The sequence below is a fragment of the Lissotriton vulgaris genome, chromosome 10 (genome assembly GCF_964263255.1).
Source record: "Lissotriton vulgaris chromosome 10, aLisVul1.2, whole genome shotgun sequence".
Taxonomy (NCBI): Eukaryota; Metazoa; Chordata; class Amphibia; order Caudata; family Salamandridae; genus Lissotriton; species Lissotriton vulgaris.
This window is the reverse complement of record NC_141698.1, coordinates 1,123,415,270-1,123,442,051: the sequence shown is the minus strand read 5'-3', so window position 1 is coordinate 1,123,442,051 and position 26,782 is coordinate 1,123,415,270. Positions and strand designations below refer to the sequence as shown.

General features: G+C 51.9%; 1 protein-coding gene across 2 annotated transcripts in view; it reads right to left on the bottom strand.

The window, feature by feature from the left end:
• The window catches only part of LOC147689431 (Krueppel-like factor 5), a 121,107-nt gene that overhangs the window by 23,678 nt on the left and 70,647 nt on the right, over positions 1–26,782 (bottom strand). The window contains exons 2-4 of one of the 2 annotated variants that reach the window (XM_086940104.1): positions 22,598–22,642; positions 14,136–15,024; positions 9,650–9,709 (exon numbers count right to left, since the gene is read on the bottom strand). In XM_086940104.1, the coding sequence (XP_086796230.1) occupies positions 9,650–9,709; positions 14,136–15,024; positions 22,598–22,642 (994 nt within the window). The remainder of the gene's footprint in view (positions 1–9,649; positions 9,710–14,135; positions 15,025–22,597; positions 22,643–26,782) is intronic. The other variant, XM_086940105.1, reaches the window with a different exon arrangement.

Below are 26,782 nucleotides of genomic sequence, written 5' to 3'. Positions count from 1 at the left end.
GTCCACTGAGCGTCATTTTAGTGTTCCTGTGCAGAGCATACCATGACGTCACCAAAATTTGAAAACACAGACAATTCTTACTGGTTTGCAGCCCTTCCGCGGGTTCTTTTCACCAGTGACATCAGATCAGACATTGGCGCAAAGTGTCGGTCCCTAGTGCCAACATCGCACATACCCCAGCCCGCTTACAACAATTTCCCATAATAACAGACACCATACAATGTTTTGTTGGAGAAAGTTGTTGCAGCTTTATTTGCATAAACATTATGCCAACATGTTGGGTTATCTTACGGGCGATCCAGGGTCAGGTAGCCCCTCGCCACCTGCCCACCTGATGGGCGGCGAGGCTTTGTACGGCTGATCCTATCTACCACCTACCCATATACCGACCCTTGGCATGTACTGTTGACGTAAGCACTCACAGCTGACCCATCCACCACTGACCTCCGATAGGAGCTGGTCTCAAATTGTTTACCTTACTATCCACAGTAGATCTAACCCTCACCGACGCTATAAGGCGGCCCCGGCCACATACTGTTGGCCTATTGCTGCAAACCGTCACTGATCTGACTCAGTCACTGGTCCTGCCCACGCATCAGTAACTTAGCTAGCTATCTCTGATATGTCCACTCAATGGCGACCCGTCCACACAATGGCGACCCGTCCACACAATGGCGACCCGTCCACACAATGGCGACCAGTCCACACAATGGCGACCAGTCCACACAATGGCGACCAGTCCACACAATTGCAACCTGTCCACACAATGGTAACCAGTCCACACAATGGCAAACTCGCCAAACAATGGCAACCTGTCCACACAATGGCGACCTCTCCACACAATGGCGACCTGTCCACACAATGGCGACCTGTCCACACAATGGCGACCTGTCCACACAATGGCGACCTGTCCACACAATGGTGACCCGTCCACACAATGGCGACCCGTCCACACAATGGCGACCCGTCCACACAATGGCGACCCGTCCACACAATGGCAGCCTGTCCACACATTGCTCGTTGGGCCACATACTGCTGTTCTGACAACAAGCCACTGACATGACCATCTATAACTGGCATGAGCCCCAGCTAAGCACATGTTGCTGATTTAACTAGTAATCTATGATGTGGCCACATCTTGCTTAACCCATCCACATGTTAACGTCATAACCAAGTATCAAGGACCCTCTTGTCTATTGGCTAGAAGCCATTCATGGCAACTTCAGCCACGTCAATCTGCCCACGTTTCTCTGACTTCACTAGGTAAAAGAAGCCCATATATTGTCTGACCTAACAAGTAGACCTGAGCGGAGCTCGCGGAGTTCCACCAAGTTGAGTTGGCAGAGTTCCACCGGATGGAGTTTGCGGAGTTCCGCCACAAAGTGACCAAAAACTGCTGCACTATACAGAGTTCCACAAGTGGCGGGGTGTGTTACGTTGTGCTGTTCACGCAGATTTTTAGCGCCGGGCGTTTGTCCTGTGTCAGAAAATCAGTGCGAAGGTCATCATGCGCAGCACAAGAGGGCCCTGCTTCTTTCTGGCGCTCAACTAGATTTTCTACTCGAGCAGCAGCTTCCTCAACGCGAACAAATGGTTTCTCAATGCAACCGGTCGAGATCATTAGTGAGCGAGGAAAAAACTGCGCTCTGTGAAATTCGGAACTCCGCGTGCTCCATGAATCGCAGAGTACGGAAAACTCAGCAAACTCCGTGAACGGACTGGAGTTCACCACCCAGGCCTCCTAACAAGGTGTCACTGAGCTCAGCATATTTCAGTGACTGAGCCACATATTGCTGGCCTATTTTTTTCTATTCCATTCTATTCATGGGTATTTGTAGAGTGCCTGCCTACCCATCGGGCCTGCTGGGGCTAAGATAGCTTCCAGATAACATTCCAGACAGGCAAGTTAGTTAAATGGGGCTGTTCTCAACATTTCTCAAAATTGTATTTCTGCTTGCCTTGTTTGCAGAGGAAGAAAATTCGAGTTTTGAAGCCAACAACACAAACACCGTCTGCTGCTCGTTGTGCTCTTTATCCTTGGTATTGCCAAGCGTTGCTGGCGGATGGAGCGCCGCGTTCCGGTTGGATCGTAGAAAGTTAGTAGCCTTTGGATCAGCTCAGTACTCTTCTTGTACATGCCCCGACGAGCAATACACAGAGTCTTGAAGTGAATTCTTTTGACTATTGGGAACCAGTGTAGGTTTGCCAGAGTTGTGGTTGCCGACTGGTATTTGGGGATTTTCCATAGTATACGGGCCGCAGCACTCTCAGTGACTTGAAGTCTTTTTATGACTATCTTGGGGCTTCCCAATAGAGGGAGTTTCCGCAATCAAGTCGTGAGAGGACTAGCCCTTGTACTACCACTCTATGTGATTGCTCAGGTAGCCGTCCCAATAGCTATCTCAAAGATCATATTAAGCCGAAACATGTTGCCACTGGTCTTTTTGCCTGGGTTGCCATTGAGAGCCTGTGGTGTAACCAGACGTCAAGACACTTGACCTCCACTTTAGGTGCAGGTTGTTCTCCTAAAAATTTGGCCAATTGAGCTTGAGCCGCCTGGCGAGATTGTTGCCCACCACCATGACCTCGTTTTTTACCAGTTTAGTTTAAGACTGCTAGATGTCATCTAAACTACAACACTTCTTAGGTAGTCATTGAGCTAATTAGAAGATCCATTTGATGGGAAAGGGAGAAAATAATCTCTGCCAGTGGAAGGACGTACAGGCTGAACAAAGTGGGGCTGAACGAGGACCCCTGTGGTACCGACCACGTATTCCCACATAACCACAGCTCGCTGATCGGACCATACTCCAATGAGACAACCAGACATTGCTGGACAGACCACATACCATTAATACAACCACAGATCTCTCATCTGACAGCGTATCACTGGTCTCACAACGTATCACTAACTTAACCCCTTGTATCTGATCTGACCATGTATCTCTGGCCTGACACCGGATTACTGACCCGCCCAGATACGGCTCACCTCATATTGTTGGTCTAATCGCGTATCATTAACCCCAACCACACATTTCTGATCTGGCCCTGCATCAAGTGCCTCGCACCGTATTGTGGACCCAACCATATGCATCTGATCTGACCACGCATCTCTGGCCTGGCAATGTATTACTGACCAACCAGATATCAGTCACCTCGACTCTCTAGCCTACTCACGTACCACTAACCCAACCGCACATTTCTGATTTAGAAATTCATCATGGGCCTCGTACCGTATTGTGGACCCAACCATATGTATATATATTTTTTTTTAACAGAGTATTATATAGAGCGAATTTGACCTGAATTGGGTATCAGATTACATAGCATCAGTTACGTTACATAAGTACACACATTCATTTTTGTTAGGTATGGGGAGATTGAGTGATTTACCCAGAATCACAGGATGTTCAGCGTCATTGCAGAGACTCAAACCCAGTTCCCCAGATTCGAGGTCGACCGCCCTAGCCATTAGGCCAACTCCTGATCTGACCACTTATTTCTGGCCTCACACCGCATCGCGGACCCAACCAAATGTATCTGATCTGACTACGCATCTCTGGCCTCGAACCATATCGCGGACCCAACCAAATGTATCTGACCTGACCACGCATCTCTGGCCTCGAACCATATCGCGGACCCAACCAAATGTATCTGACCTGACCACGCATCTCTGGCCTCGAACCATATCGCGGACCCAACCAAATGTATCTGATCTGACTACGCATCTCTGGCCTCGCACCTTATTGCTGACCCAACCAAATGTATCTGATCTGACCACGCATCTCTGGCCTCGCACTATATCGCTGACCCAACCCAGATATCAGTAACCTCGTATCACTAGCCTACTCATGAGCCACTAACCCAACTGCACATTTCTGATCCGACCACTTATCTCTGGCCTGATAACGTGTAGCTGACCCAACCACAAATAAGTGGTCTGATTGCTGGCCAGACCATGTATTGCTGACCTAACCACTTATTTATAATCTGACTGCGTATTGATGACCCAACCACATATGTATTTCTGATCTGACCACGTATCGCTGGCTTGACAACGCATCACTGACCCAACCACGTATTTCGGATCCGATCACAGCCCTGACCACGTATCGCTGGCCCAACCAAGTATTTTCTGATTGGACCATAAATCGCTGGCCTGACCACACACAGCTGACCCAGCAACATGCGATCTGATCAGGTACTGCTGACCTGACCCTGTATCACTGACTCAACCAGATATTTCTAATCTGACCACACATTAATGACGCTCCCAGATATGCAAAACACACAAGATGATGGACGGAATGTTGCACAATGGCAAAAGATTCACCCCCAGTCACAGATCTGGGTTTAATCCATCGTTATTTTGCTCACTACGCCACCCCAGTTCAGACATGGCCATATGCAAATCAGTCTTGTGCAACATTCCGTCCATCATCTTGTTCGTTTTGCTCCCAGATATGGCCAGCCTCGTGCGCATGGCCTGCCTTTAGGGCTGATAACCCCTCTCACAAGCAAGGCCTGCTGAGTCACACCCAGCCTGCACTGCACTTTGTCCCACCGGCCACACAGGGCCATCAAGCTTGTTTATTTGAATTTCAAGAAAGCACTTTGAAATGTAAAGTCCCACAATGCAGTGCGTGCGGCGCATGGTACATTAGGGAATAGTTGGAGAGAAACAGGTCGGATGAGATTCCGTGTCGTCATCTAAAAGTCAGATAAGAGACAAGCGAAGAAGCGATATTCACTGGAAAACAACACTCACCTCAGACAGCCGGGCCCACTCTGAGACACTGAGGCTGAAACAATCCTCACCCTAGCGGGGTCTAGCCAAAGCCGGGCCGTGCAACTCTCCCCTAGGCCGGGTCTAACCAAAGCCTGACCCTCCAACCCTCCCCTAAGCCAGACCTAACCAAATTCGAAACAATCCTCACCCCAGCCAGGTGTAACCAAAGCCGGACGATAGCATACAGAAACATCCACTGACATAAATGTCGTGTCCTAAATATCTGTTTATACAAATATCATCCGTTTGGTGTAAAAGTTCTAATATTAGCCCCATGGGTGCAAAAACAACTTGGGAGACAAGATTTAGGAGGCAATAGTTATGTTAGACAATATTCTGCCAACGAGCTACTGGCATTGTATTGTAATTGCATTTATATAGCGATTACTACCCCATACGTGGCACTGAAGCACTTTTCGGAGGGTAGCACGCTACTCAAACCCAAACAGGATTAGTGGGGAATGAGTGTAGGCAAATATGAAATGAATTTGAGCGGTGGACATGGGGGAGTCTGTGAGTTGGATTGAAAAGGATAGTGGAGCGATAGAGGTGGGAAGGGGCTAGAAAGAGTTCATTTGGAGATCATAGGAGTGGGTTTGTGATGAGTGGGGGGGCGGGGTCAGGGGGAAGGGTTTAGAAAGGCTTGTTTGGGAGATCTGAATAGTATGAGTTTTGAGATGATGCAAGGGAGGTGTCGAGGAGGGGAGAGTCTAGAAAGGGTTATTTTGGAGTTCACAGTAGTCAGAGAGTGGAGGTGGAGGATGTATTGAGCAATGTATAGAATGAGAAATGGGGTAGTGCATTGGAGAGAATAGTAGATTGAGGTTTGGGGTGAGTCCCAGAGTTGAGGTACAGGATCAAGTGTTGCTGCACTTTAAGCTAATTTAATTGTTTTTATTTACAAAACACAAACACGCCCGCCCCCTGCCCCCTTCCCCTCCCCCCCCCACCCCCCCCCCCCCCCAGTGCCAGAACCAACCTTGACAGACAGAGCAGCACAGGGAATGCCAGGGCAGCTAGACACTACAGTGAGAAGACCGTGACGTTAACCGAGGGATCAGAGGGCCTCTCAGAGATGATGGACGGAGCGCTGAAACTTTTCAGACACTCACCCCCAGTCACAGATCTGGGTTAAATCCATCATCATTCTTTAGTTCACTTCGCCACCTCAGTTCAGACCCAGCTATATACAAATCAGTCTGACCCTGTGCCTCATGGGAACAGTCCATCCCGAACTGCCAAGCCATGTCTTCCCTGGACCAGAAACAAGCATCCTGGCACCGGTTTCAGGGTATGTCACCCTTCATCCGCCAGGCTATCTTGAATCCAGTGGCACAGTGAGCAAGGGACCCACGTCTAGGCATACCCTGCCAACTTAGGGCGAACTTAGCAAACACAAGGAGATGATGGACGGGGCGCTGAAACTTATCAGTGCTGGACTCTTCCCATGAGGCACAGGGTCAAGACTGATTTGCATATGGCTGGGTCTGAACTGAGGTGGCAGAGTGGGCTAAAGAACAATGATGGATTCAACCCAGATCTGTGACTGGGGGTGAGTGTCTGAAAAGTTTCAGTGCTCCGACCATCATCTCCTTATGTTTGTAGAGTTCTGTATAGAAATACATATCATGTTTAGATGGAGGCTCACCTGGGGTTTGTAAATGAACAGAGACCGTGACGGAGCCTCGCCTGGCTCAGGTGGGGGTGCTTAGAAAGGCTCAGTTTGCCCGGCTCCCACCCCGCCCCCATCGCAAGCTCACTCCCTCCTTTTCAAAGTGTTCCACAATACCCCACCCCCTCCCCCACGCATTGTGTATTGAGACGATTCAAATTCCACTTTCATAAAAAGCCTCTTTCCGAGGGGCGGGGGGGGGGGGGGTGCTCAGTCTATGGGAAAACCTTTTGAAACGGGACCCGTGGACTTTGGCTTCGACACAAGGAGAACCTGCCAGAAAAACCAGTTCCTCTTTTACACAAAGGACACAAAATAATACAGAGCAGGAGGGGCGTCGCGTTCCAGCTGCGTCGAGCCTGCCCGCTGGACCCACACGCGGCTCTGCCAATGCACCTCTCTGCTCTGCACTATTCCAGCACTGATGCCCACACGCAGCTCTGCCAATGCACCTCTCCCTGGCTGGCACAGCTCTGCACTATTCCAGCACTGATGCCCACACGCAGCTCTGCCAATGCACCTCTCTGCTCTGCACTATTCCAGCACTGATGCCCACACACAGCTCTGCCAATGCACCTCATTCTGGCTGGCACTGCTCTGTAGTATTCCAGCACTGATGCCCACACACAGCTCTGCCAACGCACTTCTTCCTGGCTGACACTGCTCTGCACTATTCCAGCACAGACGCCCACACACAGCTCTGCCAATGCACCTCTCCGTGGCTGGCACTGCTCTGCACTTTTCCAGCACTGATGCCCACCTACAGCTCCGCCAATGCACCTCTCCATGGCTGGCATTGCTCTGCACTATTCCAGCACTCATGCCTACACACAGCTCCGCCAATGCACCTCTTCCTGACTGGCACTGCTCTGCATTTTTCCATCACCGATGCCCACACACATCTCTGCCAATGCACCTCTTCCTGGCTGCAACTGCTCTGCAGTATTCCAGCTCCAACACCCACACACAGCTCTGCCAATGCACCTCTTCCTGGTTGTCACTGCTCTGCACTATTCCAGCCCTGATGCCCACACACAGCTCTGCCAATGCACCTCTTCCTGGTTGGCACTACTCTGCACTGTTCCAGCACTGATGCCCAGCAACAGCTCTGCCAATGCACCTCTTCCTGGCAGGAACTGCTCTGCGCTATTCCCGCAGAGACCCACACACAGCTCTGCCAATGCACCTCTTCCTGGCTGGCACTGCTCTGCAGTATTCAAGCACCAACGCCCACACACAGCTCTGCCAATGCACCTCTTCCTGGCTGGCACCGCTCTCCACTATTCAAACATGGACTCTCACACACAGATCCGACAATGCACTTCACCTTGGCTTGCGGCAATGCTCTGCACTATTCCAACACCGATGCCCACACACAGCTCTGCCATTGCACCTCTTCCTGGCTGGCATTGCTCTCTACTGTTCCAGCACTGCTGCCCACACACAGCTCTGCCAATGCACCTCTTCTGGCTGGCACTGCTCTCCACTGTTCCAGCACCGACGCCCACACACAGCTCTGCCAATGCACCTCTTCTGGCTGGCACTGCTCTCCACTGTTCCAGCACTGACGCCCACTCACGGCTCTGCCAATGCACCTCTTCCTGGCTGGTACTGCTTTCTACTAGACCATCACCGACGCCCGCACACAGCTCTGCCAATGCATCTCTTCCTGGTTGGCACTGCTCTGCACTATTCCAGCACTGATGCCCACCCACGGCTCTGCCGATGCACGTCTTCCTGGCTGGAATTGCTCTCTACTGTTCCAGCACTGCTGCCCACACACAGCTCTGCCAATGTACCTCTTCCTGGCTGACACTGCTCTGTACTATTCCAGCAGAGACCCTCATACAGCATTGCCTATCCACCTCTTCCTGGCTGGCACTGCTTTCTACTAGACCATCACCGACGCCCAAACACAACTCTGCCAATGCACCTCTCCTGGCTGGCACTGCTCTCCACTGTTCCAGCACTGATGCCCACACACGGCTCTGCCAATGCACCTCTCCTGGCTGGCACTGCTCTCCACTGTTCCAGCACTGATGCCTAGCCACAGCTCTGCCAATGCACCTCTTCCTGGCTGGCACTGCTCTCCACTGTTCCAGCACTGATGCCCACACACGGCTCTGGCAATGCACCTCTCCTGGCTGGCACTGCTCTCCACTGTTCCAGCACTGATGCCCACACACGGCTCTGCCAATGCACCTCTCCTGGCTGGCACTGCTCTCCACTGTTCCAGCACTGATGCCTAGCCACAGCTCTGCCAATGCACCTCTTCCTGGCTGGCACTGCTCTCCACTGTTCCAGCACTGATGCCCAAACACAACTCTGCCAATGCACCTCTCCTGGCTGGCACTGCTCTCCACTGTTCCATTACTGATGCCCACACACGGCTCGGTCAATGCACCTCTTCTGGCTGCCGCTGCCTGCAAGTCAAGCATGATGAAGGAGAGACACCTGTAGAGATTCTGGACTGTCCTGTCCAGGAGGTGTCCACGGCTCTAGAGCTAAGGTGCGAATCCTGGCTTTATTGGCTCAACAAGCTGTGTGATCCAGGGCAGCTCTCTACCTCCCTGCTCCTCGGTCCCCTCAGCCAGGAGGACAGGAGGTGATCCATGGCAGCTCTCTACCTCCCTGCTCCTCGGTCCCCTCAGCTAGGAGGACAGGAGGTGATCCATGGCAGCTCTCTACCTCTCTGCTCCTCGGTCCCCTCAGCTAGGTGGGCCAGGAGGTGATGGAGGGCCAGGAGGTGATGGAGGGCCAGGAGGTGATGGAGGGCCAGGAGGTGATGGAGGGCCAGGAGATGATCCAGGGCAGCTTACTACCTCCCTGCTCCTCGGTCCCCTCAGCTAGGAGGGCAGGAGGTTATCCTCTTTTCAACGCGCGCTACACAAGAGCATGTATTCACCCATCCATGCAGCATCTGTTTAGTCCCCTTCATGTATTTCTGGACTTTTTTGTTACAAACTGTTTTCAGGTGTGTTAGTTGAGTTGGGTCAATGGAAGCGGCCCTTGGCCACAACTCCCAGAGCACATTTGTTTTTTAATGGAAAGTCTAGGACTGGAAAGAAGGTGTCCTGATGGCACAGAGCTCGGTGGCCACCCCACACCCTCTGGTTCAGGGTTGCTGAATCATTGGGGTCCCCAGGTTATAAAGCACGCATTAAGGTCTCTGCGCGCGCCGCTCTTACCTGTGTGCGTTCTCTGGTGAGCCTTCAGGTGAGAGCTTTTGGTGTAGACTTTGGGACAACCTAAAAAACACAAAAGACAGGTTCAGTGGGTCCCCCGAGTCGGTGGTGTTTGTCCACAAAACATCTCGATATTTAGGGCATCATTTAAAGTCTGGGAGCTGCCTGCTGCCCCACTGCCCCCCAGGTCAGGGGAAACTCTAGCCTCATATTCCCTGGTGGAAGCCCCCACCTGTCAGATTCAGAGACCTTCACCTACCTGGCAGATACCTCTGAGCCAGCACCGGGGCCGCCCTTGAGGGCAGGGGAAGCTATGGCCTCTTATTACCTAGTGGATGCCCCCCATGTCAGATTTAGAGACCCTCCACCCACCTGGCAGGTATCTCTGAGCAATCACCGAGGGTGCACCCCTCCCTCCCCAGGTCAGGGGAAGCTACAGCCTCCTATTTCCTGGTGGCAGCCCTCCCTGCCTGATTCAGAGACCCCACCTACCTGGCAGGTACCTCTGAGCCATCACTGGGACTTCCCCCCAGGTCAGGGGAAAGGATAGCCTCTTATAGTCTGGTGGAAGCCCCCCCCTGTCAGAGTCAGATATCCTCCCCTGTCTGGCAGGTATCTCTGAGCCATCACTGAGGCTGCCCCCCAGGTCAGGGGAAGCTATTGCCTCTTATTTCCTGGTGGCAGCCCTCCCTGCCTGATTCAGAGACCCCACCTACCTGGCAGGTATCTCTGAGCCATCACTGAGGCTGCCCCCCAGGTCAGGGGAAGCTATTGCCTCTTATTTCTTGGTGGCAGCCCTCCCTGCCAGATTCGAAGACCCCACCTACCTGGCAGGTATCTCTGAGCCATCACTGAGGCTACCCCCCAGGTCAGGGAAGCTATTGCCTCTTATTTCTTGGTGGCAGCCCTCCCTGCCAGATTCGAAGACCCCCACCTACCTGGCAGGTATGTCTGTGCCATCACCAGGGCTGCCCCTGCAGTAACCCATTAAAGGCTCTGATCTCTTGCCCAGTGACGGACAACTCTGATGCGACCACTTGGCAAAGTGTTTTCTCTGTTGGAACAAACTCGGAGTGCACAAGTTTGTTCTTGCAGAACAAAAGAACAAAGATCCTGATGTGCAGAGAGTTTCTGCAGCTCGTGGTCTCAGGTCGAAAAAATGAATGATGGCCGCCCTGCCCTAAACAGAAGGCCATGGTGGAGTTCATGGAGTTGTGCTACACGGAACTCTGCAAAGTGACCAAAAAACTCTGCCGTGCTACACAGAGTTCTGCAAGCGGGGAGGTGCATTACGTCACGCCGTTCATGCTGATTTTTAGTGTTTGTCCCAAGCTGGAAAGGCAGCGCGAACGGCGCCATGCGCAGCACAGGAGGGCGCTGCTTCTTTCTGCTGTTCGATGGTTTCTCAACGCGAGCAGTCACGACCATCGTGACCACCCGCAACTGCCGGCATTCAGATATCTCGCTGGGAGGTGGTCTAGCATCGGATTTTCCGTGTTTGCGCTAGTCAACCTAACGTTGGCGAGCGTGAGAGGGAAAAACTCTGCTCCATTTTTGGAACGCTGCGTTCTCCCTAGAGCGTGAAAAACTCTGAAAACTCTGCGAATGGAGCAGAGTTCACCGCCCAGGCCTACTAAAGAGGGAAGGGTGTCCACCTCTGTGACCTCATAGAAAGGCCATCCGCTCATGGGTGTCCACCTCTGTGACCTCATAGAAAGGCCATCCGCTCATGGGTGTCCACCTCTGTGACCTCATAGAAAGGCCATCCGCTCATGGGTGTCCACCTCTGTGACCTCATAGAAAGGCCATCCGCTCATGGGTGTCCACGTCTGTGACCTCATAGAAAGGCCATCCGCTCTTGGGTGTCCACCTCTGTGACCTCATAGAAAGGCCATCCGCTCATGGGTGTCCACCTCTGTGACCTCATAGAAAGGCCATCCGCTCATGGGTGTCCACCTCTGTGACCTCATAGAAAGGCCATCGCTCAAGGGTATCAGCCGGCAGAGCCAGCGGAGGCTCTGCAGGTATAAAGCGAGGGGGTTCCCTTCTTCTAAATGATGTTGGGAAAGTGTGTGGTTGGCAGTACTACCACTTGTCGGCCATGTTATGGTGGATGTATAATTCAACCAAACGCCAAACGATCCACTGTGATAGGGAGGACCTAGTCTAGAGGTGAATCAATGGACCCAGTGCTTAATTTCAGCTGATGGTTTCCAGTGCTCGGCGCCAGCATTTAATTCTCAACACCATTTATGACAGTCTGCCACATGGTGGCGCTGTTTTTTCTAAAATAGAGATGAACACAACCGCAGTTGTTGATTAATACCTGCTGCCCAGGCCATTGTTACAACTTTGGTGGCCTGAAATAGTCTGAATTATCACACGTGTAGGGCGTGAGATGCTTAATAGTTGTGTTGGTTATGTCATTGGTGGAGCTAGCAGCGGCAATGGGTAGTGTAAGCTGTAGTGGCCTTCTGACAAGGGCCTTGGCATTTAGTGTTTTACAAAGTAGGCACTGTCATGATGTGCTCTAGGCTGATGCCTCAGGAAGGCTGGTAGGGCTGGGACTGAGTCAACAACAGTCAGACCTCTACATATGACTCTTTCCAGAATCCGCCTTCCTTGTGAGCGACTCTTCTCAAGGACCACATGACTTGTGACTGGTTATTTCCAGGTGCAGCTTGATATGAGACTGACTCTGCCCCACCCGCACCAGCCTTTATGAGGCGTACGTCTAGCAGGAAGTTTGATATTTGGATAAGTCAAGTTCGCTCCGCTGAGAGGGGACATCTGCATGAGACTTTGGACTGATATGCTACAATTGTATAAGCCTTTTTTTAAATTTCTAACTACCAGTTCTTTAGAAGACTCCAAAAAATTTCTTTTCTTATCTAAGATGGCCCGAAAAAGTTGGATAAAAAAAAACATGTATATAGATGGTCATTTTCTCTTCTCAATGATGAGGCAAAGGCAACCTCCCTTCTACTGTGCGCCAAAGTGTGCTTTGATGCAGGAGGGCCGACCTGGTCTTCTGCTCTGGTCAGCTCCTCTCCCCCTGGTTCACGGCTCAGCTTAACCTGGTCTTCTATTCTGGTGAACTCCTATCCCCTGGTCTGTGGCTCAGCCTGACCCGGTGCTCTGGTCGACTCCTGTCCTCTGGTCCCTGGCTCAGCCTGACCTGGTCTATTGCTCGGCTTTGCTCCTATCCCCCTGGCTCAGCCTGATCCAGTCTTCTAACCTGGTCCGCTGCTGTCCCCTGGATTGTTAGTTGAACAGTTGGGTTACTAGAGGTTCTGGTACATTAGGATTGTAAGTTCAACCATTGGGTTACTAGAGGTTCTGGCGCACTGGGATTGTTAGTTGAACAGTTGGGTTACTAGAGATTCTGGCACACTGGGTTTGTTAGCTCAACAGTTGGCTTACTAGAGGTTCTGTTACATTGGGACTTGGTTGAACAGTTGGGTTACTAGAGGTTCTATTGCATTGGGACTGTTAGTTGAACGGTTGGGTTACTAGAGGTTCTGGCACACTAGGATTGTTAGTTCAACAGTTGGGTAACTAGAGGTTCTGGTACACTAGGATTGTTAGTTCAACAGTTGGGTAACTAGAGGTTCTGGTACATTAGGATTGTTAGTTCAACAGTTGGGTAACTAGAGGTTCTGGTACACTAGGATTGTTAGTTCAACAGTTGGGTTACTAGAGGTTCTGGCACACTGGGATGGTTAGTTCAACAGTTGGGTTACTTGAGGTTCTGGCACACTGGGATGGTTAGTTCAACAGTTGGGTTACTTGAGGTAGTATCACATTGGCATGGTTAGTTGAACATTTAGGTTACTAGAGGTTCTGGCACTCTGGGATGATTAGAACAGAAGTTGGGCTACCAGAGATTATATCACATTGGGATTGTTAGTTCAACAGTTGGGTTAATAGAGGTTGTGGTACATTAGGATTGTTAGTTCAACAGTTGGGTTAATAGAGGTTGTGGTACATTAGGATTGTTAGTTCAACAGTTGGGTTACTAGAGGTTCCGGTGCACTGGGATGGTTAGTTCAACAGTTGGGTTACTAGAGGTTCTGTTACATTAGGATTGTTAGTTCAACAGTTGGGTTACTAGAGGTTCTAGCACACTGGGATGGTTAGAACAGAAGTTGGGTTACTAGAGGTAGTATCACATTGGCATGGTTAGCTGAACATTTAGGTTAAAAGAGGTTCTGGCACTCGGGGATGGGTAGTACAGAAGTTGGGCTACCAGAGGTTATATCACATTGGGATTGTTAGTTTGTTAGTTCAACAGTTGGGTTACTAGGGGTTCTGGCACACTCTGATTGTTAGTTCAACTGTTGGGTTACTAGAGGTTCTGGCACACTGGGATGGTTAGTACAGAAGTTGGGCTACCAGAGATTATATCACATTGGGATTGTTAGTTCAACAGTTGAGTTACTAGAGGTTCTTGCACACTGGGACTGTGACGAGGTGAACCTGGAGGTACCTGGATAGTCGCAGTGGTGAATCCGCCTCTTCTCCAGCTCTGGGTTGTTCCTTCGGTTGAACTTCAGTGGTGGTGATGCCACAACACTTCCCTGCGAGAGTGACGTCAGACCATTGGCCATAGTATGCAGCGGGGGAGATTGTCCCAGCTTGAGTCCAAAGGTGGCTTCATACGAGGGAGGAGGGGAAATGGTGTTGATCAGCTCTGGCTGGTTGTCCGGGCTCCCCGGCTGTGAGTTCGGGGGTGAGGGTGGAAGGTGGACGCCTGGCACCGGATAGAAGTGTGCCGACAGGGGAAAGTTTGCTTGGTCTTGGCCAAGACTTTGGTATACCTTGACCTGCGCTGGTTGAGTGGCGGGGGGATGAAGGTTGGAACCACCACTGTTGGTGGTCAAGGGGATGCCCCCATGGGTGTTGACCAATGTGGTGGTGCCAGGCGTTGAGGTCAAGCTGGCCACTCCACCGCCAGGTGGCAGCTGGAAGAGTTGTGGTGGCTGAGACCTGGCACAGGCCACGGGGACCTCTGCTGGGTCCTCCTGCTTGATGAAGATGTTGTTGACCGCCACAGACTGGGGCATGTTGAAGACGCTGGTGAAGTCGGGCAGAGTCTGGGCAGAGGAGCAGGGCTGCGCGAAGCTGGTGCCCGGCTCGGTTTTGATCTGTGGGTAGGCGGCCAGGGGTTTGGCCGGACGGTAGAGCCCCGTGCGTAAGTGCGTCGTGTCGGGAAGGATCACGTTGATGTTGACGCTGTAGGGTGTGGAAGGGGGCTTCTCCGTCTCAAAGAACTCGTCCACCACCGAGGCGCTCTCCCGCCGGTACTTCTTGTCAGACACCATTTGCACCACCGGTGGTGCGTGGTCGAAGAGGTATTTGTCCATCTCGGATCGTGCCTGGAGAGGGTAAGAGAGAGAAAAGTGTCAAACAGCTTTCAGAGGCCTGCAAATGCATCAACATGGGGTATGTTTAGGTGAATGAATGCCCAAGTGTCACTTCTCCCCGACTTCCTTACGTTGTACCTTACTTTCTACTACTTCCCCTTTCAGGGGACCTCGGCAGAGGCCTGCTCCTGCCTCCAGGGCTTCAAATAGACAAGTACTGGGGCGAAGTCAGTACTGGCTACACTTATTTAACTTGAAAGCGAGAGTACCAGCACTTCTTAGCACGGGTGCAAAACATTGCATGAGTACCAGCACTTCTCTGTACTTCTCTACAGGGGTGCAATAGTTTTAATGAGTGCCAGCACTACACAGGAGGGATGCAATACATTCTATGACTGCCAGCACTTCTCATGAGGAGTGCCATACTTGTAATGAGTGCCAGCACTTCTCATGAGGGGTGCCATACGTGTAATGAGTACCAGTACTCCTCATGAGGGGTGTCATACTTGTACTGAGTGCCAGCACTTCTCATGAGGGGTGCCATACTTGTAATGAGTGCCAGCACTTCTCATGAGGGGTGCCATACGTGTAATGAGTACCAGTACTCCTCATGAGGGGTGTCATACTTGTACTGAGTGCTAACACCTTTCATGAGGGCTACACTTCTTTTAATTAGTTTTTCAGCCAGGATTCAATACTTTTAATAGGAGACTGTTAGCACTTCTTAGTAGCAAGCAGGTAGTCTGAGATGGTGAGTACCAGCACTTCTCAGTAGGGGGCTGCATACATTTAATGAGAACCAGCACTTACTAACACGGGTGAAATATTTGTAATGAGTACCAGCACTTCTCTGCAGGGGTGCAATAGATTTAATGAGTGCCAGCACTTCCCAGGAGAGGTGCAATACTTTTAATAAGTGCCAGCACTTCCCAGGACGGGTGCAATACTTTTAATGAGTGACAGCACTTCCGAGGAGGGATGCAATACTTTTAATGAGTGCCAGCACTTCTCTGCAGGGGTGCAATAGTTTTAATGAGTGCCAGCACGTCTCAGGACGGGTGCAATACTTTTAATGAGTGCCAGCACTTCCGAGGAGGGATGCAATATATTCAATGAGTGCCAGCACTTCTCATGAGGGGCACAATCTTTATAATGCATTTCTCTCCCGGGATTCAATACTTTTAATAAGAGACTGTTGGCACTTCTTAGTAGCAAGCAGGTAGTCGGAGATGGTGAGTACCAGCACTTCCCTATTTCCATCTCAAGCATTGCCCACCTCTCACCATTATTGGCTTCCAATTTCTCTATGGGCAGGACCATCGTCCTATATATGCCTTAGTGCCATGGTGCTGGCACTTTTTAAAGCACAACTGCACACCATTGCATGCAATTGCGCATTACAATTATTACAATGTGTTGGTCTATTTAATGCTCTCCGGAGTTAAGGAACCAACGTCTGCCCCCTACAGGCCGGGTTCAAGCAGAACATCCCAGAACTTTTTTCTGACTGTCCTTTTTTATTTTGCATATTTTCCTCCATCGCTGTGACCAAGAGAACTGTAATAGCATCTTGTTGCTGGGCCTGTAACAACACCTGGTCCATGGGACTACAAATTCGCCTAAATGTTGTACTTCTAATGACACAGCCAATAGGCCTTGTGGCACGTGGTCAACGGGCTGGTAATGGGTCCTGATCCACGGGACTACAACGGCACCTGCTTGCTGGACTTCTGATGACTCACAGTCAGCAGGTTTCTAATGATGCATGCCCAACGGGTAGGTAAAGGTACCTGGTCAATGGCCCGTTAAAGGCCCCTGGTCAACGAGCCGGTAGAGACACATGGTCAATTGGCCGGTAAAGGCACCTGGCCAACAGACCGGTAGAGGCACCAGGTCAACGAGCAGGTTAAGGCACCTGGTCAACAGACCGGTAGAGGCACCAGGTCAACGAGCAGGTAAAGGCACCTGGTCAACAGGCTGGTAAAGGCCCCTGGTCAACTGGCCGGTAAAGACACCAGGTCAACTGGCCGGTAAAGACACCTGTTCACCTGTCCTCTCGCTTTCTCACTCTAACTCTACATCCCACCCACATCTCTGTACTCAGCACTCTTCAAAGTTTGGAAAAGTGGTCACCAACACCCTCCTAAGTAAGGAGCACCCCACATAAGTTTCAGTGGGATCAGCCCTTCCAAACAGACTCTCACTGGGCTATCCTTCTCAATGGATCACCCTCCCCACACAGAGTCCCACTGGGATATCCTTCTCAATAGATCAGCCTCCACACACTGACTCCCACTGGGATATCTTTCTCAATGGATCACCCTCCCACACTGACTCCCACTGGGATATCCTTCTCAATGGATCACCCTCCTACACTGACTCCCACTGGGATATCCTTCTCAATGGATCACCCTCCCACACTGACTCCCACTGGGATATCCTTCTCAATGGATCACCCTCCCCACACTGACTCAAACTGGGCTAACCTTCTCAATAGATCACCCTCCACACACTGACTCCCACTGGGATATCTTTCTCAATGGATCACCCTCCCACACTGACTCCCACTGGGATATCCTTCTCAATGGATCACCCTCCACACACAGACTCCCACTGGGCTAACCTTCTCAATAGATCACCCTCCACACACTGACTCCCACTGGGATATCCTTTTCAGTGGATCACCGTCCCACACTGACTCCAACTGGGCTAACCATCTCAATAGATCACCCTCCACACACTGACTCCAACTGGGCTATCCTTCTCAATGGATCACCCTCCCACACTGACTAACCTGGCTATCCTTCTCAATGGATCACCCTACCACACTGACAAACTGGGCTATCCTTCTCAGTGGTTCACCTTCCACACACAAACTCCAACTGGGCTATCCTTCTCAATGGATTACCCTCAACACACCGACCCTGACTAGGCTATCCTTTTCAGTGGATCACCCTCCCACACTGACTCCCACTGAGCTATCCTTTTCAGTGGATCCCCTTCCACACACAGACTCCCACAGGGCTATCCTTTTCAGTGGATCACCCTCCCACACTGACTCCCACTGGGATATCTTTCTCAATGGATCACCCTCCCACACTGACTCCCACTGGGATATCCTTCTCAATTGATCACCCTCCACACATAGTCTCCAACTGGGATATCTTTCTCAATGGATCACCCTCCACACACTGACTCAAACTGGGCTAACCTTCTCAATAGATCACCCTCCACACACAGACTCCGACTGGGCTATCCTTCTCAACTGATCACCCTCCCACACTGACTCCCACTGGGCTAACCTTCTCAATGGATCACCCTCCCACACTGACTCCCACTGGGCTATCCTTCTCAATGGATCACCCTACCACACTGACTCCCAGTCCCACTGGGATATCCTTCTCAATGGATCACCCTCCCACACTGACTCCCACTGGGCTATCCTTCTCAATGGATCACCCTCCCACACACTGACTCCAACTGGGCTAACATTCTCAATGGATCACCCTCCCACACTGACTCCCACTGGGCTATCCTTCTCAATGGATCACCCTACCACACTGACTCCCAGTCCCACTGGGATATCCTTCTCAATGGATCACCCTCCCACACTGACTCCCACTGGGCTATCCTTCTCAATGGATCACCCTCCTCACACAGACTCCAACTGGGCTAACATTCTCAATGGATCACCCTCCACACACAGACTCCAACTGGGATATCCTTCTCGATAGAACACCCTCCCACACTGACTCCCACTGGGATATCCTTCTCAATGGATCACCCTCCTCACACTGACTCCCACTGGGCTATCCTCCTCAATGGATCACCCTCCCACACTGACTCCAACTGGGCTATCCTTCTCAATGGATCACCCTCCCACACTGACTCCCACTGGGATATCCTTCTCAATGGTTCACCCTCCACACATAGACTCCCATTGGGCTAACCTTCTCAATGGATCACCCTCCCACACCGACTCCCACTGGGCTATCCTTTTCAGTGGATCACCCTCCACACACTGACTCCCACTGGGATATCCTTCTCAATGGATCACCCTCCACACACTGACTCCCACTGGGATATCTTTCTCAATGGATCACCCTCCTACACTGACTCCCACTGGGATATCCTTCTCAATGGATCACCCTCCACACACCGACTCAAACTGGGCTAACCTTCTCAATAGATCACCCTCCACACACAGACTCCCACTGGGCTAACCTTCTCAATGGATCACCCTCCCACACTGACTCCCACTGGGATATCCTTCTCAATGGATCACCCTCCACACACTGACTCCCACTGGGATATCTTTCTCAATGGATCACCCTCCTACACTGACTCCCACTGGGATATCCTTCTCAATGGATCACCCTCCCACACTGACTCCCACTGGGATATCCTTCTCAATGGATCACCCTCCACACACTGACTCCCACTGGGATATCTTTCTCAATGGATCACCCTCCTACACTGACTCCCACTGGGATATCCTTCTCAATGGATCACCCTCCACACACTGACTCAAACTGGGCTAACCTTCTCAATAGATCACCCTCCACACACTGACTCCCACTGGGCTAACCTTCTCAATGGATCACCCTCCCACACTGACTCCCACTGGGATATCCTTCTCAATGGATCACCCTCCACACACTGACTCCCACTGGGATATCTTTCTCAATGGATCACCCTCCACACACTGACTCCCACTGGGATATCTTTCTCAATGGATCACCCTCCTACACTGACTCCCACTGGGATATCCTTCTCAATGGATCACCCTCCACACACTGACTCAAACTGGGCTAACCTTCTCAATAGATCACCCTCCACACACTGACTCCCACTGGGCTAACCTTCTCAATGGATCACCCTCCCACACTGACTCCCACTGGGATATCCTTCTCAATAGATCACCATCCACACACTGACTCCCACTGGGATATCTTTCTCAATGGATCACCCTCCCACACTGACTCCCACTGGGATATCCTTCTCAATGGATCACCCTCCTACACTGACTCCCACTGGGATATCCTTCTCAATGGATCACCCTCCACACACTGACTCAAACTGGGCTAACCTTCTCAATAGATCACCCTCCACACACTGACTCCCACTGGGATATGTTTCTCAATGGATCACCCTCCCACACTGACTCCCACTGGGATATCCTTCTCAATGGATCACCCTCCACACACAGACTCCCACTGGGCTATCCTTCTCAACTGATCACCCTCCCACACTGACTCCCACTGGGATATCCTTTTCAGTGGATCACCCTCCACACACAGACTCCCACTGGGATAGCCTTCTCAATGGATCACCCTCCCACACAGACTCAAGTCAGAGTCAGCGGGGTCATCTTCCCCATATAGATTTCAATGGGATCATGCTTAGCATTGGGATTACTCACCTCAATGGGATCACTCTCCCTATATAGACTCCTAAGTGATCACCAGTCTATAGGATCACCTTCACCACACACCACAGTGAGATCACCCTCCCCTATAGGATCAACCTCTCCACAGACTTCCAGATAGCATCTCCCTCTCCACATAGACTCCAATGGTATCTCCCTTCCCTATAGGATCACCCTCTCCACACACACTGCAATCGGCTCATCCTCAAAGAGAAATAGTATCACCCAGCAGTTCTCCCCTTTCAAGTAAGTCCACCTTTGCAATTAAACATGCATTTAAGAAAAACATACATCCCGGGAGACATGAGTTCCAAGTAACATACTACCCAGGAAAACATGCTTCCCAGGAAAACAGGCATCCCAGCAAAACATGCTTCCCATTTTCCCAGGAAAACATGCTTCCCATGAAGACATGCATTCCAGGACAGGAGGAAAGCATTCCAGGACAGGAGGCAAGCATTCCAGGACAGGAGGCAGGCAACCCAGGGCAGGGGACATGCATCCCAGGGCAGGGGATATGAATTTCAGGGCAGGGGACATGCATCCCAGGGCAGGGGACATGCATCCCAGGGGACAGGGGACATGCATCCCAGGGGACAGGGGACATGCATCCCAGGACAGGGGACATGCATCCCAGGACAGGGGACATGCATCCCAGGGCAGGGGACATGCATCCCAGGGCAGGGGACATGCATCCCAGGGCAGGGGACATGCATCCCAGGGCAGGAGACATGCATACCAGGGCAGGATACATGCATCCCAGGACAGGAGACATGCATCCCAGGACAGGAGACATGCATCCCAGGACAGGGGACATGCATCCCAGGACAGGAGACATGCATCCCAGGACAGGAGACATGCATCCCAGGACAGGAGACAAGCATCCCAGGACAGGGGACATGCATCCCAGGACAGGAGACATGCATCCCAGGACAGGAGACATGCATCCCAGGACAGGAGACAAGCATTCCAGGACAGGAGACAAGCATTCCAGGACAGGAGACAAGCATTCCAGGACAGGAGGCAGGCATTCCAGGGCAGGGGACAGGCATCCCAGGGCAGGGGACAGGCATCCCAGGGCAGGGGACAGGCATCCCAGGGCAGGGGACAGGCATCCCAGGGCAGGGGACATGCATCCCAGGGCAGGGGACATGCATCCCAGGGCAGGGGACATGCATCCCAGGGCAGGGGACATGCATCCCAGGGCAGGGGACATGCATCCCAGGCAGGGGACATGCATCCCAGGGCAGGGGACATGCATCCCAGGGCAGGGGACATGCATCCCAGGGCAGGGGACATGCATCCCAGGGCAGGAGACAAGCATCCCAGGGCAGGATACAAGCATCCCAGGGCAGGGGACATGCTTCCCAGGGCAGGGGACATGCATTCCAGGGCAGGGGACATGCATTCCAGGGCAGGGGACATGCATTCCAGGGCAGGAGACATGCATCCCAGGACAGGAGACATGCATCCCAGGACAGGAGACAAGTATTCCAGGACAGGCGACATGCATCCCAGGACAGGAGACATGCATCCCAGGACAGGAGACATGCATCCCAGGGCAGAGGACATGCATCCCAGGACAAGGGCCGTGCATCCCAGGACAGGAGGCACGCATTCCAGGACAGGAGTCAAGCATTCCAGGACAGGAGTCAAGCATTCCAGGACAGGAGGCAAGCATTCCAGGACAGGAGGCAAGCATTCCAGGACAGGGAACATGCTTCTCAGGTTTCGAGACATATATCCCAGGAAGACATGCACCCCAGGAAGACATGTACCCCAGGAAGACATGCACCCCAGGAAGACATGCACCCCAGGAAGACATGCATCCCAGGAAGACATGCATCCCAGGATGCAGGCAATAACAGTTTCTGTGAATATATGTCTCTCTAGCCCAATTTTCTAAGCCATCCCTGACAAGTTTTCTCCCCTGAATGTAACTCTAGTGATCTGTCTCGCTCCTGGTCCATCTGTCTGTCTCCCTTGCACAGCACCAGGTTACTTTGTTGGCACTATGCACATAGATTCACCCTTCTCTACACCCATCTCTTTGCCTCTCTCCATCTCATGCTTCCTCTATCTCTCTCCTGCTACCTTACATTGGCACAAATAAGGCTTACAGAAAGTATACTTTACACGTTGTAATAAACACTTCACCTGCAAGGCCATCTGCCGCCAGTGGTCCATCCGCACGGGGGTAAGCTGCAGAATAAACACAGCTTATTATTGTGCAATTGTGGATTTTTGTACTTCATAGTAACATCCCCTGAACATCTTCTGTATAAAACCTCTCAACCAAATGCACTGGGCCACAGATCACCTGTGACCATCCATACCAAGCCTCCGTACCCATCCATACTGGGCTGAGACCCCCCAGCGCCCTCCGTAACGGGCCCCAGAACCTCAGCACCCATGTATACTGGGTCACTGAATCTCTGTGTCCATTCATAGTGGTCTGAAATAACTCCTCGCCCTCCATAACGAGTCCCAGAACCTCAGCACCATTGTACGCCCGGTCTCGCAAACTCTACATTCATCCATACTGGACTGAGAAACCACAGCACCCGCTAGGACATCTCCAGGACCCCAGCACCCCTGTAGGCTGGGTCATTGAACCTGTATATCCATCCATAATGGGCAGCAGAATCTTAGCTCCTGCCATACTGAGCTGCAGTGCAGACCTTCTGTGTCAGCCATACCTAGCGGCTTCCACTCTGCATCCACCTCTACTGGGCTTCAGAACCTCAGAGCCCTCCACACAGAGCCACAGAACCTGTGTCCGTCCACATTGGGCTGCGGAACCTTAGCATCCGCCCTACGGAGCTGCAGGTCAGCCATACTTAACTTCTAGACCTCTACCCCCTCCCTTAACCCTTAAGGGGCTTCAAACCTAGGCATCCTCCACATGGTGCCACAGAACCTGGGCCCATCCATGCCAGGCTGCAGAACCACACGTTTCCTCCATAGCAGAGCGCTGAAGCTCTGCACCACTCCATATCAGTCTGCAGAACCTGGGTGTCCATTATAGAGGCTCCGGAACCTGTACATACTGGGCCACAAAACCTCTGTGTACAACCAAAGGTGGCTGTGGAACTTCTACCTCCTTCCATACTGTGCCAAATGACCATAGAATAATCAACACAGAGCTCAAAACCTCTGCACTTAGCCATACTGGGCCGCAGAACCGTAGCACTCACTCAACCAGCAGCAAAACCTCACTCCCAAATCATAGCAGCCACTGAACCTATCCGACTGTAGAATACCAGCCTCAGAACCCCTGTGCCTAGCCCTACTGAGCCACAGTACCATAGCTAACTCTGGGAGTAGTTTGCATAGTAGCGATACGCGTAGCTACGTGAAGTGCACTTTGCACGCTACGCGAACTGCGTAGTGCGGTAGGGAAATGCTGAACGCACTGATTGCACAGTGCCGGATGCTTGTACGCACTGTGCAATCATTGCAAACGGCATCTTGCATAGTGTAGATTTGTACTGGAGCGGCAGCTTTCTCAACGTGGACTGGTAGTTTCTCATCACCAGCATACGTGACCACTCACAATAAGAAACCTGACCTCCCCATGTTGAGATTCTCGCAGGAAGATTTATTTTCCACGCTCGCGATCGGCAACTTGATGTTGCTGATCGGGAACGAGGAAAAAGTATCGCCGGGATGTTGATTTTGCTTGCTTGCGGTCACCAACTTGACATTGAGGACCGCGAGCAAACAAAAAATGCCCGCTACGCGTTTTTGCACTGTACTACGTGCAATTCGCATAGTGCCACAAACTATGCACACTCTGCGAGAGTAGCGTAGTACTGCGCCCAGGGTTAACCTTAGCACTCACTCAACCAGCAACAAAGTCTCACTCCCAAATTATACCAGCTGCTGAACCTATACAACTGTAGAATCGCAGCCTCCGAACCCCCGTGCCTAGCCATACTGAGCCGCAGGACGATAGCACTCATACCAATAGCAGAACCTCACTCCCCAAACATACCAGTCGCATACCAACCGCAAAACCTATCTAACTGTAGAATAACCACTTCAGATCCCCTGTTCCTAGCCCTACTGAGCCACAGAACCATAGCACTCACTCAACCAGCAGCAAAACCTCACTCCCCAAACATACCAGCCGCTGAACCTATCCGACTGTAGAATACCAGCCTCAGAACCTCTGTACCAAGCCATACTGAGCCACAGAACCATAGCGCTCACCAGTACGAAACCATATCAGGTGCAAAACTTCATTGCTCATTCATAACAGCGGCAGATCCTATTCTGCCATAGAAACGCAGCACCCTAAGGATACCTGTTACAGAACTGCAGCACCTATGGATACCTGTCGCAGAACCTCAGCACCTATGGATACCTGTCGCAGAACCTCAGCACCTATGGATACCTGCTGCAGAACCTATGGATACCAGATACAGAACAGCAGCACCTATGGATACCTGCTGCAGAATCTCAGCAGCTATGGATGCCTGCCGCATAACTGCAGCACCTCTGAATGCCTGCTGCAGAACTCCAGCACCTATGGATACCTGCCTCAGAACCGCAGCACCTATGGATACCTGCCGCAGAACCTCAGCACCTATGGATACCTGCCGCAGAACCTCAGCACCTATGGATACCTGCCGCAGAACCTCAGCACCTATGAATACCTGCCGCAGAACCTATGGATACCAGATACAGAACAGCAGCACCTATGGATACCTGATACAGAACTGCAGCACCTATGGATACCTGCCTCAGAACCGCAGCACCTATGGATACCTACTGCAGAACTGCAGCACCTATTGATAACTGTCGCAGAACCGCAGCACCTATTGATAACTGTCGCAGAACCGCAGCACCTATGGACACCTGCTGCAGAACCTCAGCAGCTATGGATACCTGCCGCAGAACCTATGGATACCAGATACAGAACAGCAGCACCTATCGATACCTGATACAGAACCGCAGCACCTATGGATACCTGCTGCAGAACCGCAGCACCTATTGATAACTGCCGCAGAACCGCAGCACCTATGGATGGACACCTGCCACAGAACTGCAGCACCTATGGACACCTGATACAAAACAGCACAACCTATGGATACCGGCTGCAGAACCGCAGCACCTATGGATACCTGCTGCAGAACCGCAGCACCTATGGACACCTGCCGCAGAACTGCAGCACCTATGGACACCTGCCGCAGAACCGCAGCACCTATGGACACCTGCCGCAGCACCTATGGACACCTGCCGCAGCACCATAGCACCTATGGACACCTGCCGCAGCACCACAGCACCTATGGACACCTGCCGCAGCACTGCAGCACCTATGGACACCTACCGCAGCACCTATGGATACCTGATACAGAACAGCAGCACCTATGGATACTGGATACAGAACCGCAGCACCTATGGATACCTGCCTCAGAACCGCAGCACGTATGGATACCTGCTGCAGAACCACAGCACCTATGGACACCTGCTGCAGGACCTATAGATACCTGCCGCAGAACCGCAGCACCTATGGATACCTGCCTCAGAACCGCAGCATCTATGGACTCCTACCGCAGCACCTATAGATACCTGATACAGAACAGCAGCACCTATGGATACTGGATACAGAACCGCAGCACCTATGGATACCTGCCTCAGAACCGCAGCACGTATGGATACCTGCTGCAGAACCACAGCACCTATGGACGCCTGCTGCAGGACCTATAGATACCTGCCGCAGAACCGCAGCACCTATGGATACCTGCCTCAGAACCGCAGCATCTATGGACTCCTACCGCAGCACCTATAGATACCTGATACAGAACAGCAGCACCTATGGATACCGGCTACAGAACCGCAGCACCTCTGGGCACCTGCTGCAGCACCTATGGATACCTGCCGCAGAACCTCAGAGCCTATCAATAATGAATGAATAAACCTCAGCGCGCATCCCTTCCGGGCCACCATCCAAAGGCCTGAAGTTTGCCAGCCTCCACCTGGCTGAGCTACATGAAAAATAAAAAAAATAATGATGGGAATTTCAAATTCACAGAATCGTGATTGATCAGGCAGCAGGTGCCCGGTTCCTTCACGGGGACCCCGCACTGATCGCCCCTATACATTGGGCAGTCGACGATTAATAATCAGTCATTGTCAGGACAGTATGTTTGACACTCGGAGGGTCGCTCAGCGCGGGGCCACTCCCTTCCTCCCTCTGAGGGTCGCGTAGCGCGGGGCCCCTCCCTTCCACACTCGGAGGGTCGCTCAGCGCGGGGCCCTCCCTTCCTCATTCAGAGTGTCGCTCAGCGCGGGGCCACTCCCTTCCTCCCTCGGAGGGTCGCTCAGCGAGGGGCC